General features: G+C 38.3%; 1 protein-coding gene and 1 pseudogene across 8 annotated transcripts in view; both read left to right on the top strand.

The window, feature by feature from the left end:
* Positions 1–13,453, top strand: part of DENND4A (DENN domain containing 4A) — a 122,362-nt gene that overhangs the window by 90,475 nt on the left and 18,434 nt on the right. For all 8 annotated transcript variants that reach the window (XM_070796911.1, XM_070796916.1, XM_070796913.1 and 5 more), the window contains 2 exons: positions 6,750–7,849; positions 11,761–11,947. In XM_070796911.1, coding sequence (XP_070653012.1) covers positions 6,750–7,849; positions 11,761–11,947 — 1,287 coding nt within the window. The remainder of the gene's footprint in view (positions 1–6,749; positions 7,850–11,760; positions 11,948–13,453) is intronic.
* Positions 7,856–11,754, top strand: LOC139185196 (U4/U6.U5 small nuclear ribonucleoprotein 27 kDa protein pseudogene; annotated as a pseudogene).

Here is a 13,453-nt window from a genome sequence, read left to right as displayed (position 1 = left end):
TCCATTGTGTATATGTACCACTGCTTTCTTATCCATTCATCTGCTGATGGGCATCTAGGTTGCTTCCATGTCCTGGCTATTATAAACAGTACTGCGATGAACATTGGGGTACACGTGTCTCTTTCCCTTCTGGTTTCCTCAGTGTGTATGCCCAGCAGTGGGATTGCTGGATCATAAGGCAGTTCTGTTTCCAGTTTTTTAAGGAATCTCCACACTGTTCTCCATAGTGGCTGTACTAGTTTGCATTCCCACCAACAGTGTAAGAGGGTTCCCTTTTCTCCACAGCCTCTCCAGCATTTATTGCTTATAGACTTGGATCACAGCCATTCTGACTGGTGTGAAATGGTACCTCATAGTGGTTTTGATTTGCATTTCTCTGATAATGAGTGATGTTGAGCATCTTTTCATGTGTTTGTTAGCCATCTGTATGTCTTCTTTGGAGAAATGTCTATTTAGTTCTTTGGCCCATTTTTTGATTGGGTCATTTATTTTTCTGGAGTTGAGCTGTAGGAGTTGCTTGTATATTTTTGAGATTAGTTGTTTGTCAGTTGCTTCATTTGCTATTATTTTCTCCCATTCTGAAGGCTGTCTTTTCACCTTGCTAATAGTTTTCCTTTGTTGTTCAGAAGCTTTTAAGTTTAATTAGGTCCCATTTGTTTATTTTTGCTTTTATTTCCAATATTCTGGGAGGTGGGTCATAGAGGATCCTGCTGTGATGTATGTCGGAGAGTGTTTTGCCTATGTTCTCCTCTAGGAGTTTTATAGTTTCTGGTCTTACGTTGAGATCTTTAATCCATTTTGAGTTTATTTTTGTGTATGGTGTTAGAAAGTGTTCTAGTTTCATTCTTTTACAAGTAGTTGACCAGTTTTCCCAGCACCACTTGTTAAAGAGATTGTCTTTAATCCATTGTATATTCTTGCCTCCTTTGTCAAAGATAAGGTGTCCATATGTGCGTGGATTTATCTCTGGGCTTTCTATTTTGTTCCATTGATCAATATTTCTGTCTTTGTGCCAGTACCATACTGTCTTGATAACTGTGGCTTTGTAATAGAGCCTGAAGTCAGGTAGGTTGATTCCTCCAGTTCCATTCTTCTTTCTCAAGATAGCTTTGGCTATTCGAGGTTTTTTGTATTTCCATACAAATTGTGGAATTATTTGTTCTAGCTCTGTGAAGAATACCGTTGGTAGCTTGATAGGGATTGCATTGAATCTATAAATTGCTTTGGGTAGTATACTCATTTTCACTATATTGATTCTTCCCATCCATGAACATGGTATATTTCTCCATCTATTAGTGTCCTTTTTGATTTCTTTTACCAGTGTTTTATAGTTTTCTATATATAGGTCTTTTGTTTCTTTAGGTAGATATATTCCTAAGTATTTTATTCTTTCTGTTGCAATGGTGAATGGAATTGTTTCCTTAATTTCTCTTTCTGTTTTCTCATTATTAGTGTATAGGAATGCAAGGGATTTCTTTGTGTATGTTTTTTTTTCTTTTTTTTTTTGTCTTTTTTTTTTCTTTTTCTTTTCGTTTTATTATTCTTTTGTTCTTTTTTTAGTTTTTTTTTCTTTATTTTTTTTCTCTTTTCTTTTTTTTTTTTTTTTTTTGCAAGGGATTTCTGTGTGTTGATTTTATATCCTGCAACTTTACTATAATCATTGATTAGTTCTAGTAATTTTCTGGTGGGTGACTATTTTTTTAAAGTCTGAATTCTCTAAGGTTTTTTTGTTTTTTTTTTTTAATATTTGTGCCGCCTCTCAATGGTACAGTTTAGTAGTTTAAATTCTGTTTTATACTACAGTTTGTTCAAGCTTTATTATAACAAAGAAAGGGGACATACTTACAAGCCACAAACCATCTTTTGAGTTTAGAATGTGGGAAGTTTTGGAGAGGGGAAATGGGAAGCAAGTAATATGATCAGTTCTGAGGGTACTATACATCTCCCCAGTTTTTAAATGAGTTCCTTAGTCTTTGTATTATTCCTGGTTTTCAGAGGCAAAAGGACAGTTCTTCAGATAGTTTAGATAAGAATACGTAATATTTTTTCTTTCCAAAGCACTTCATATATAGTATTTTGTATTTATTATTATAGCAGTGCTTATATTAGTGAGAGGAAATATTAGCACTCTTTCAAAGATGAGAAAACTCAGGCATAGTCAAACTATTGGCATGTCACATAAGTTATCAATTAGTTAATGGAAAAATCATTTTAGGATCCTGGATATATTTGGTCTCACAAACTTAGGGAACAAAACAGACCTAAGATTCAGTGTTTCTAGTGTTTCAGTCTGATTTCATAATTATTTTATTTTTGTATTAGCTCAACTCTGCATCATTTTAACTTAAACCGTTATTGAAGGACCTGTGCTGTGAAGGCTGAGCTATCTCTGTAAGCGGCCCTGCTGCTGTGATGTTTGTTTTTCTGCAGCATAAGTAGATACGCCTCTCCTTCAGGGGTGAGCAAACTGTGGCCCACGGGCCAGAGTGGGCCTGCAGCCTGGTTTTTGTACAGGTCCACAAGCAAAGAATGGTTTTTCACACTTTTAAATGGTAAAAAAATCAAGATTACTATTGATTTTGTGACACATGAAAGTTAGATGAATCACAGTTCAGTGTTCATAAACAAAGGCTGATTGGTGCACAGCCAGCTCATTTGCTTCTGTCTTGTCTATGGCTGCTTTGGTACTGTGTCAGCAGAGCTGAGGAGTCGCCACAGAGGCTGTATGGCCTGCAGAGGGTAAAATATTTACTGTCTGGCCCTTGACAGAAAAAGTGTGCAGACCCCTGCTGCAGCTATTAAAAAAAAAAAAAAAGTGTTAAATGATCTATAACTGTCTTTCTTCACATTTCTTTGTTAGATAATTGTTATAACTTAAAGATTAAAAATTGTTTCATTGGTATCGTATAATTGCTTCACAACCATTTAGTTCTTCCTAATCACTGTCTAATTTTGATTCTTAATAACTGGCCTTTGGTAATCTTTGCTTTCTTGTTCTTTTGTTCCTTTCTGTTCATGCTTGCGGTTTTCTTAGATCTATTTTTATGAACTTTCTGTTTTCACATGATTGTCAACAAACCTGTGTTTCTGACATTTTGTCAGAGTCATCAGCGTCTGACTCAGCATATGGCTTTTGATTTTGCCCTGTGTGCTGAACAAGTCACTTTTTCAAAGCCTGTGATAGGTTTCCTGGGTATGAACTGGAGTTGTTAGTTTATCCTTAAGATTTTTGACTTGAAAACTTTTCTGTTAAGTACTTGGGGCTTATCACTCCTACCAAAGACTCTATGTGGGACTTATAGGAATACTTAACTTTTCTGCATCTTTTTCTTGTATACCAGTACTCCTAGGGTTCAAAACACCTTTCAAGTTTCTTCATGTTTTGCAGTGCAGTATGTGTATATTTTATTTATATCATTACATAAATAAATGACAGCTTCCAAAAGATGTGGGCGTGGAATAACCAAAGACATGTTTTAATGTTTATCTTGGGAACTTTAACATTTTAAAAAATAACTTTCTTTGTCTTTGGCTATGCTAGGTCTTCGTTGCTGGGTGGGTTTTTCTCGAGTTGCGGTGTGCAGGCTTCTCATTGCAGTGGCTTCTCTTGTTGCAGAGCACAGGCTTAGTGCACGCGGACTTCAGCAGTTACGCTCCTGGTCTAGAACACAGGCTTCGTAGTTGCGGCACCTAGGCTTAGTTGCTCTGCTGCGTGTGAAATCTTTCAGGACGGAGATCAAACCCAAGTCTCCTCCATTGGTAGGCAGTTTCTGTACCGCTGAGCCACCAGGGAAGCCCAGGAATTTTAACATTTTGATAAATGCATATTGAATTACTGAGAGTTCAAGCACAAAAAAATTTACTCTGAAGTGAAACATACTCTAAACTTGAAAACATACTTTGATATATGTTTTTAGGCCTCATTCTGCCTTAAGTGTGTTTTAGCTTTTTATCTTTAGCCACTACATTTAGCTATAACGTGTCATATTGTAATATATTATGCTGAGTTATATTCTGGGTTGGTCTGTTGGCTGCAGTTGTTTCCCAGAAGACAGTATTCATTCAGCGATATATATTTTTTTTTTTTTGCACACCTATTACCTGCTACCATGTGCCAGGTGCTACCTAGGATATAGTAAAGAATAAAAAATAAACATGGTCCCAGACTTCATAGAGAAACACATGGAAGGGATGAGAAAACATTAATCAAATAATTAAGTAAATGTGAAAACACCCTGATGTTAAAGCCTGTCAAGAAGGGTGAGAGCATGGAATAGGCTAGCCTGGCTTTAGGGGACATGGGTCAAGAAGGCTTCCTTGGTAATATGGTTTTGAGTTTACGTCTGAAGAATGAAGAGAAAATCAATGAGGCTGTGGGCTTCCCAGGTGACTTACTGGTAAAGAGTCTGCTGACTGGTGCAGGAGACACAGTAGGCACTTCTGGGTTCGGAAGATGCCCTGGAGGAGGAAATGGCAACCCATTCCAGCATTCTTGCCTGGACGATCCCATAAACAGAGGAGTCTGGTGGGCTAGAGTCCATGGGGTCACAAAGAGTTGGACACGACTGAGCACCTGAGCACACAGGAGTTCTGAAGGAGAAATCGAAATGGAGCATTCCAAGCAATGGGAAGCAATGTGTCAAGACTGTATAGTAGGAAGGGATTACAGCTTGTTCACAGAGCTAAAGAAGGGCAACCCCTGGACTAGAGCAGCATCCAGCCTAGTCTGGTAGAATTTAGCGTGTATATCAACTTAGAATCAGATAAACTATTGTGTAAATGGCCAAACGGTAAATATTTTTGCTTTACAGGCCACATACAGTCTCTATTGCCTGTTCTATTTTTAAAATTTATTATTATTTTTGGCTGTGCTGGGTTTTGCTGAAGCGCACTGAGTCTTCCTTGCTGTGCACAAGCTTCCTGGATTGTGACAAGTGGGGTTTCGCTCTCGTTGCAGTGCGTAGGCTTCTTGTGGTGGTGGCTTCTCTCGTTGCAGAGCTCAGGCTGCAGGGCACATGAGCCTCAGTGGTGGCAGCTCCCGGGCTCCAGAGCACAGGCTCGGTAGTTGTAGCACACACGCTTACTTGCTCTGTGGCATATGGGATCTTTGCAGACCAGGAATCAAACCTGTGTCCCATGCATTGGCAGGTGGATTCTTAACCACCACACCACTGGGAAATCCAGTTGCCTGTTCTTTATGTGTGTGATGTGTACAACTCTTAAAATGTTAATACCATTTGAAACTGTATAAAAACAGTCCACAGACTGGTTGGCTCAGTGGTGCAGTTTGCCGACCCCTGGTATAACTGGATAACCAGCTTTATTTGTCTTTAGGCCATTTGCATAGTTCTTACTTTGTGAAGGAACCCTTGCTCTTCTATTTAAATGCAGTCCTTGAGTTTTATCTTTGGCTTATAAGATTCCTCCAGGTCTTTGATAATATATAAACTGTCCAGTATAAAGTTTCCCAGAATATTAGAGGAAAGTGTATTCTTGGTTTCTTATATTCTTAATCATAAGCTAATATAGGAAAAAAAGAATATACTTTACCTCTCTATTATACTGTTTTCCTTGTTAATGCTATTAATATATGTTTATTAAACAGTATCAGTTTGTAGGCTTTTAAGGTCTCTAGTAGTCCCTTTCATCTCCTATCCTGTTACCTGAATGCATCATATGACAGGAAAAAAGGCCCATTTTTCGTAATTGCCTGGTATAGAGAGCTAATTCTGTTGTATAAAACATGTAAAAAGAGTAGCTGACAATACTATACCTGACTAATGCTTTAGGAGACTCCCACATAATAAGGACAATTAAAGTGATCAAAAGTCTTGATTTCTGCTTCTGGTTAAAAGCAGCGAACAGTGTTTCTGAATAGAAAGTGGCTGTTCACATTCAAGTATTATAAACTTGAATCAATATTTAAAGAAAAAGTAAAATTATTTAGCCACATCTATGGTCATGAGGATTTAGAGTTTTAAAAATAAGTTTTATTTATAAAGCTCACATAGCTGTCTTTGGTTTGGCTTAGTGTTTTTGGTTTTATTTTTCTTTTTATAGGCAGAAGACTCAGAATCTTAAGGTTATCTAGCACAACCACAATTGTATAACCATTGTTATTTAATCAGTTTGGTGAAATGGACATAAATTCATTATTATTGTTGTTATAATAAATGTACCAAGGGTAAATATTAGTCTTATAAATTTTAAAAAGTAGTGCATCCTTATATCTCAGAGCGTACCTTTCATATTTGATTTGAATCCCAGTTAGGGCTTCCCTTGTAGGTCAGCTGGTAAAGAATCTGCCTGCAGTGTAGGAGACCCAGGTTCGATTCCTGGGTTGGGAAGATCCCTTGGAGAAGGCAGTGGCAACCCACTCCAGTATCCTTGCCTGGAAAATCTCATGGACAGAGGAGTCTGATGGGCTGCAGTCCATGGGGTCGCAAAGAGTCGGGCACGACTGAGTGACTAACACTTACTTACTTACTTACTTCGGTCACTTAAGGGCTAGGTAACTTTGGGCTAGGTAATTAATCTCTGAGTATAAGCTTTTCCTCCACCCATAAGGATGTTGGAATGATTATGGTGGATAATGTAAATAAAGTGCCTAGTATAGCATCTGTGAAATAGCAGGTACTTGATAAATTCTTGCTGTTATCATTTTTATTACTGGTATCTTAAATATTTAAGACAACTTATATTTGCATATTACATTTTTCATGGCTAAAAGCACTTCTCTTGTTTTTTAGAAAGCACATCTGAGCCGCTCTTAATATCATCTTTTGAGGATGCAAATGAAACAGGAAACATTCAAAGTAGATGCTTCAGGAAAAGACATAAAAGTGACAATGAGCCTGATTTGCAGCAGCAAATGTCCTGGGCAAATCGAAGCCGCAACCTTAGTGGAGGAGTGCTGATGGGACTTATGCTCAGTAGAATTAACCAGGAAGCAAACCCTGGAAACATGGTTGAGAAATTAGGAGCTGATGCAAAAATTCTTTCAAATGTAATCTCAAAAAGCACAAGACCAAATAGTCTTAATATTGGAAAACCGTCTTTAAGATCAAAGAGAGACAGTGTAGAAAAGGAATCGAGTGATGATGATACACCTTTTGATGGTTCTAATTGTCTGACAGATAAAGTGGATTCTCCTGTTATTTTTGACTTAGAAGACTTAGACAATGAAACAGATATTTCAAAAGCGAGGTACATTGTTCCACAAAATCCCAAGAGGAGTCAACGCTTGAACAGCAGCTTTTCAATAAAACCTTTTGAAAAAACTGATGTTGCCACAGGATTTGATCCCCTCTCACTTTTGGTTGCTGAGACTGAACAGCAGCAAAAAGAGGAGGAGGAAGAGGAGGAGGATGACAGCAAAAGTGTTTCAACACCATCTGCTAGGCGGGATTTAGCTGAAGAAATTGAGATGTATATGAATAACATGAGCAGTCCTTTGACAAGTCGAACACCAAGCATTGATTTACAACGGGCCTGTGATGATAAAGTCACCACTAAGAAAAGTCCAACGTTGGTCAAGGCATGCAGAAGATCTAGCCTGCCTCCTAATTCTCCCAGACCAGTGAGACTTACCAAATCCAAAAGTTACTCAAAAAATGAGGACAGGCCAAGGGATAGACTCTGGTCTTCTCCAGCCTTCTCAGCTACCTGTCCATTTAGGGAAGAATCTCAAGATGCATTAACCCATTCATCACCTTCATTTAATTTAGACACACTACTAGTACCTAAACTAGATGTTCTGAGAAACAGTATGTTCACTGCTGGAAAAGGAGTTGCCGAGAAAGCAAGCAAATGGTATTCAAGATTCACCATGTATACCACATCATCAAAGGTAGGTTTATTAGTATTTTCTGCGTTTCCTTTTACCCTCCTCTACCACCAGAAGTCCCTTGCTTGCAAAGATGTGTTTTACCATTCTCCTAAAATACAGCTTTACAGAAAGGACTCTTGGATGCATAAGGTTTGTAAGTATCAGAATTTGAACTTGAATAATAACTTCAAAAGGAAAGAATTCACCAACTAAGGTTATATTTGTAGTTCAATTTTGAAAGAAAGTGATTTGTAGCTGGAATGAAAGTGCTTAGTGAGCTTCATTATTTATTGCCTTCAAAAATTACCAGATAGGCGTATGATTTTTCTTCCTGGTTAGAATGGAGTACCTTGTGATATACCCGCATACCTCCCAAAGCAAAAAGCTAGATGAAATATAGAAGTGAAGTCAAAGTCACATCCAACTCTTTGCGACCCCGTGGACTATGCAGTTTATGAAATTCTCCAGGCCAGAATACTGGAGTAGGTACCCTTAAGTACTTGCTTAACGTCATCAGAGAACTGCTAAAACAACAAAAAATAGATGGGCGAGATTCTAGAGAGGAGAATTGCAGAGATGAGCTGAAGTCCTATAGCTACTTTTTCCATGAGGGTATTTGCTTATTCTGAGCACAGAGTAAAAGGTTGCAAATTCAGGCTTTGTCTAATCAGAGGACTGTGGAGAGGTGAGGGGGCCAGCGGGACTTTGGGGATCTTGTGGAACTGGAGAGACAAAAATATTTGTCCCTTTGACAAATTTGAGAGTCCTCAGATACACAAGTTTTTTTTCTTTCAAGATATTTTCCAAATAATGCATGAAACAGGAGTATGAAAAGGTAAGCAATAAGTCTCTGATAAAACAAAGTTCTCGGCAATTTTATGGTGCTGGGAATACAATAATTTAACTGCTGTGAGCTGAGGGGAGTGGAGGCAGGGAATCTTTGGTACACACACCAGGCCCTTAGTTCAAATTCTTGCAGAGCTATGCCTTAGGAACACGAGCAAACCAAAGGTAGTCTGTACTTGACCAAAACTGCAGCCTGTGCTGGACTCAGCTCAGTCTGTGATTAGGTCAAACATCAGCCTTTGCTTTAACAGGAAAAAGTGTGTCCTTTCCAGAGGAACAGAACATTAACTGGAGTTACAGTTTTTTCTATGAAGTTTTTATATTCTAAAATTCAATTACAAATAGCTATACTGACAGACTTCCCTGGTGATCCAGTGGTTCTGCCTTCCAATGTAGGGGACATGGGTTCAATTCCTAGTTGAGAAACTAAGATCCCCCATGCCACAGAGCAACTTAGCCTGTGTGCTGTGAGTAGAGTCTACATACTCTAGATCTGCGCTGCACAGCAAGAGAAGCCCACGCGCCATAATGAAGACCCAGTGCAGCAAAAGAAAAAACAGCCATACTGAGAGACAAGGCCCATAACTAAAAACAGGAAAAACAGATGGTGGAGGAAATAGACCTTCAGGTGATCTAAATATTTGAATTAGCAAGATACTTGGAAGTAATTGCAATATGTCCAAGAAAATAGAGGAAAGGGTTAAAAAAAAAAGCTAGAAAGATGGAAAATTTCCCCAGATAATCATCTATTGAAAAGAACCAGTGTAAATTCTAGAAGTGAAAAAGATGCGAAATTAAGAATACAGTTGTTGGATTTAACAGCAGACAAAACACAGGAGAAGAAAGATTAGTGAACTTGATGGGAGTTAGTAGAAAATATCCACATGGAAGTATAGACAGAAAAAAAAGGGGAAATATTGGAAAGAATGTGCAGTTTAGTGGAACTGCCTAACATTGATGTAATTGAGTTCCAGAAGAAGAAAGAACGGGGTAGAAAGAAAATTTTAAAAGCTAATTGCCGCAAATTTTCCAAAAGTGATTAAAGATGTCAACTCACATATTTAGAAGATACATGAATGTCAGGCAGAATAAGTGCCAAAATAGGCATCTAATGTTAGACGAAAATGAAATACAAAGAAAATCTTAAAAGGAGCCAAAGAAAAGGTATATATTACCTTCAAAAGAGCAACAATACGTTTCCGGGGCGACTTGTACTGAAGGAGGATTCCAAATGGGTCGCAGCCACAGCTGCTCCCCACAGAGGGAGCTTAGGCGGTCCCGGGCCAAAACGCAGGGGCCGAGAAGGGTCGAGGTCCTGGGAGCGAGATCAGAGAAGCTGCTCTTGGACCACACAGAAGGCGTTCCAGGTCCCCAAGACGACAGAGATCCACATCTCCTTCCCCTTCTCAACTGAAAGAAGGAAGAGCTGAGGAGGAGAAAGAAATAAAGAGCAAAGAACGTCAGATAACTGAGGAAGACACAGGGCACAACAGAGAGAGGAATAGAAATGATGACGTTAATGGGATTTACCTCCACAAAAGGGAAAAAGGTGGATGGCTCCGTAAATGCCTGTGCCATAAATGTGTCTCAGAAGAGAAAGTATAGGCAGTACATGAATCGAAAAGGTGGATTCAACAGACCTTTGGGTTTCATTGCATGAGAGCTGAAGTGTTGAAGAATGATCTTTTTTCCCTCATCTTGATCAGAACAGTGGATTTTGTATTTAATATGCATCAAAAACAGGATCATAGTCCCTCCTCCTTGTAAAGTAAGAAAATTTTATTTATTATGTATGTTGTTCACTTACCCTGCCTCAAGAAAAAAAAGTTAAATATTACATTTTTTTCCTTTAGGAAATATCATTTGGGGCAGTCTTCAACTCCATTTTTTGTCCTTATTCCTATGGAAACTGTATATGTTTTTTTCTTGGATGCTCTTTAGGACTTAAAAACACATAAAAGTAATTTGGAAGTAAGTTTCTCAAAGCATTAATTTCTTTAAAAAAAGCAACAATAAGAAGACTGACAGTTGTCTTCTGAATAGAAAGTGATGTCAAAAGATGCTGGAAAAACATCTTGATCAGAGTACTGAAAGAAAATGCTGCAGACGTGTTTTTCTGTACCCAGCAAAAATATTCTTTAAAATTTTGGGTGAAAATTTTAGTTCCACTGTGGTAACATAAGGCCACTAAAACTCATCCCTCAACTTACAACTAAAAACTCCGGACAAAATACAAAACAGCAACTATCTAAGGATTCTGAAAAATAAAAGCAACAGATTGTGGAGAAAATTTCCCATTTTCTTTTTCATGCATCTTTGCCCCAAGAGCAGGTCCCTGTCACAGCGTGGCCTGGCATCCTGGCAGCTAAAACTTCAGGAGAATCCCCATATTTCCTGGAGAGAGGAACCAGGGAAGGGGGTCTCTGGGCAGGAGAGTATGAGGGGAAGCTGTGAGAGAAGGATTCCTGGTTCTGTGTATGGCCCACACAAGTATCCGCCTCACTCTTGAGCTTACACGTGCATGGCATACTCACGGACCAGCATGGAGGACAAAGCTTAGAGAATTAAACTGAGTACTAAATCACCACCTACAAAAATCAAAACACACATTACAAGCTGAATATAACTCAGTTGACTGCTAAAACAATAGCACAACATTCTCCAAGAGGTTATAACAGTACCCAGACTACACAGTAACTTTCATGGGATCCAGGAATAATAACCTGGATTGCTATGGAAAAGAACAAAATGTGAACAAATAAAAGAGAATAAAATGTAATTTTCTGGTGATATCATCCTGGACCAGGATTTGCAGGGAAGAAAATTAGCAATAAAGGCTTAAAGTTAACAGTTATCTAACAGGTATCTGCTTTGATCTAAGAAATGCTGCCGTAAAAATTGATCTCCAGCTCATGTTTGTCCAAATTAGGATGACCTTGTAAAACTGATTGGTTTTATTTTTCCCCTAGAAGTTACAATGTTGATTAATTGATCATCTGAGTAATTAGGCATTTCCTCTGCCTTAGAAGTGACCTTTTAAATAACTTTAAATATGAAGGAAATTAAGCTTACAATTATGTCCTTAGGATCAAAGTTCTGACCGTACCAGTCTTTCTTCAGTGGGAGCCCAGGATTCTGAATCTACCTCTTTAACAGATGAAGATGTCTGCCATGAGTTGGAAGGAGCCACTTCTCAGGAGAGCAGCGCCACTTCAGGGACTAAGGGAGTTGATTTCAGCAGAACAAGCCTGGAAGGCTCTGCCTCCTTAGAAGGTTTGTGCAAACCCTTCTGTCGTCCTGCATTTGATATGTGGTACCTTTACTTTTCCTCCTTTATATTTTTAATTTTGTAAAAGATTTGCATGGCTCAACGCAACAGAGAACCAAGGCGCTTGGAGAGAGCTCTGGCTTCCATCCTCATCCCTTCGGCTTGTTTTCTCCTTGTCCCTCGAGGCAGCCATTTTTGTTCATTTTTGATTTATCCTTTCGTTGTTGCTTTGTTAAAAAATATATACTTCTTTAAAAGCATGTGTGTTGTGTTTGTGTGTTCTTCATACCTCCTTGTCTTCTTACTCAAAAGGTAAAATAACTGTTAAACAATTAACTGTTACTTGCTTTTTTCACTTAACACCGTGTTCTGAAGAACATTTCATACCATCACATAGCACTGTCCCCCTCTCATTTTTAAGGTCGCAGTGTTCATCACGTGTGACTGTATCAGCTTATTTTAACCACTTCCCTGTTGATGGACTTTAAATGCTGTCTTTAACTGTTATGACTAATGCTGTGATGCACATATGCCTTATTATTTTTTTGCCAACGTAGCTTTAGAAGATGCTTCCAAGTTCTTCCTGGAAGTGATACTGCCAAGTTCCTTCCTCAGGGGTATATAATTTTGTATTCCCACAGGTAGTGTAGACGAATACCTATTTCCCAGCAGCCTTGTGAAGAAAATATGTTTAGCACACTTATGGATTTTTGCCATCTGATAGGTGAAGAGTGTATTTCAGTTAATATTCACTTGTATTTATTTTATAAACTAAATTGCATATCTGTTTGTACATTCAGGAACTATGTCTGTGAACTGTCTTTTGCCTACATTTAACTTTCACTTGTTGGTCCCCCCACCATCTTTTTTTTAAGTTTTAATAGCTCTTTTTTGTTAGGGAATTAATCCTTTGCCTTTTATATCAGTGGCAGATGCTTTTTCCAACTGTGTCAAATTTCGGGGTTTTCTTCCCCCACATAAACGTCTTCAGTTTTGTATCAGTTTTTGCCCTGTTACTTCTGGGTTTTGAGTCTTTGGAAAAGACTCTGCCTTCCCCTAGGTTCAGCACTACTTTCTTCAATACTACTCTCGTTCCCTCTCTAACAATTTCTGGGATCAGCAGACTTTTTCTATAAAGGGCCATATTGTAAATAGTTTAAGTTTTGTGGGATATATATATATATTTAACAGTGCTTTTAAAATGTAAAAATCATTCTTGTGATCATACAAAGGTAGATTTGACTCCTGATTTAGATATTTAATCCATTTGAAATTTATCCTGGTATATGATGTGAGGAATGAACGCACTATAACGTTTTTTAAGTTTGCACCTTTACTATTTTAAAAAGCTTTTATTGTGGAAGTATTCAAGCAATCACAAAAGTAGAAGGAATAGCACAACAAACTCCCATGTACCCTTCATGCAGCTTCAACACTTACCAACAAATGGCCAGTCTTGTTTTATCTTGTCCCCTCTGTCTTCTGCTGCCAACATTGCTTCCTGCCCCACT

Source organism: Bos indicus, chromosome 10, assembly GCF_029378745.1.
Source record: "Bos indicus isolate NIAB-ARS_2022 breed Sahiwal x Tharparkar chromosome 10, NIAB-ARS_B.indTharparkar_mat_pri_1.0, whole genome shotgun sequence".
NCBI lineage: Eukaryota > Metazoa > Chordata > Mammalia > Artiodactyla > Bovidae > Bos > Bos indicus.
This window is presented reverse-complemented; position numbering and strand designations above follow the sequence as displayed.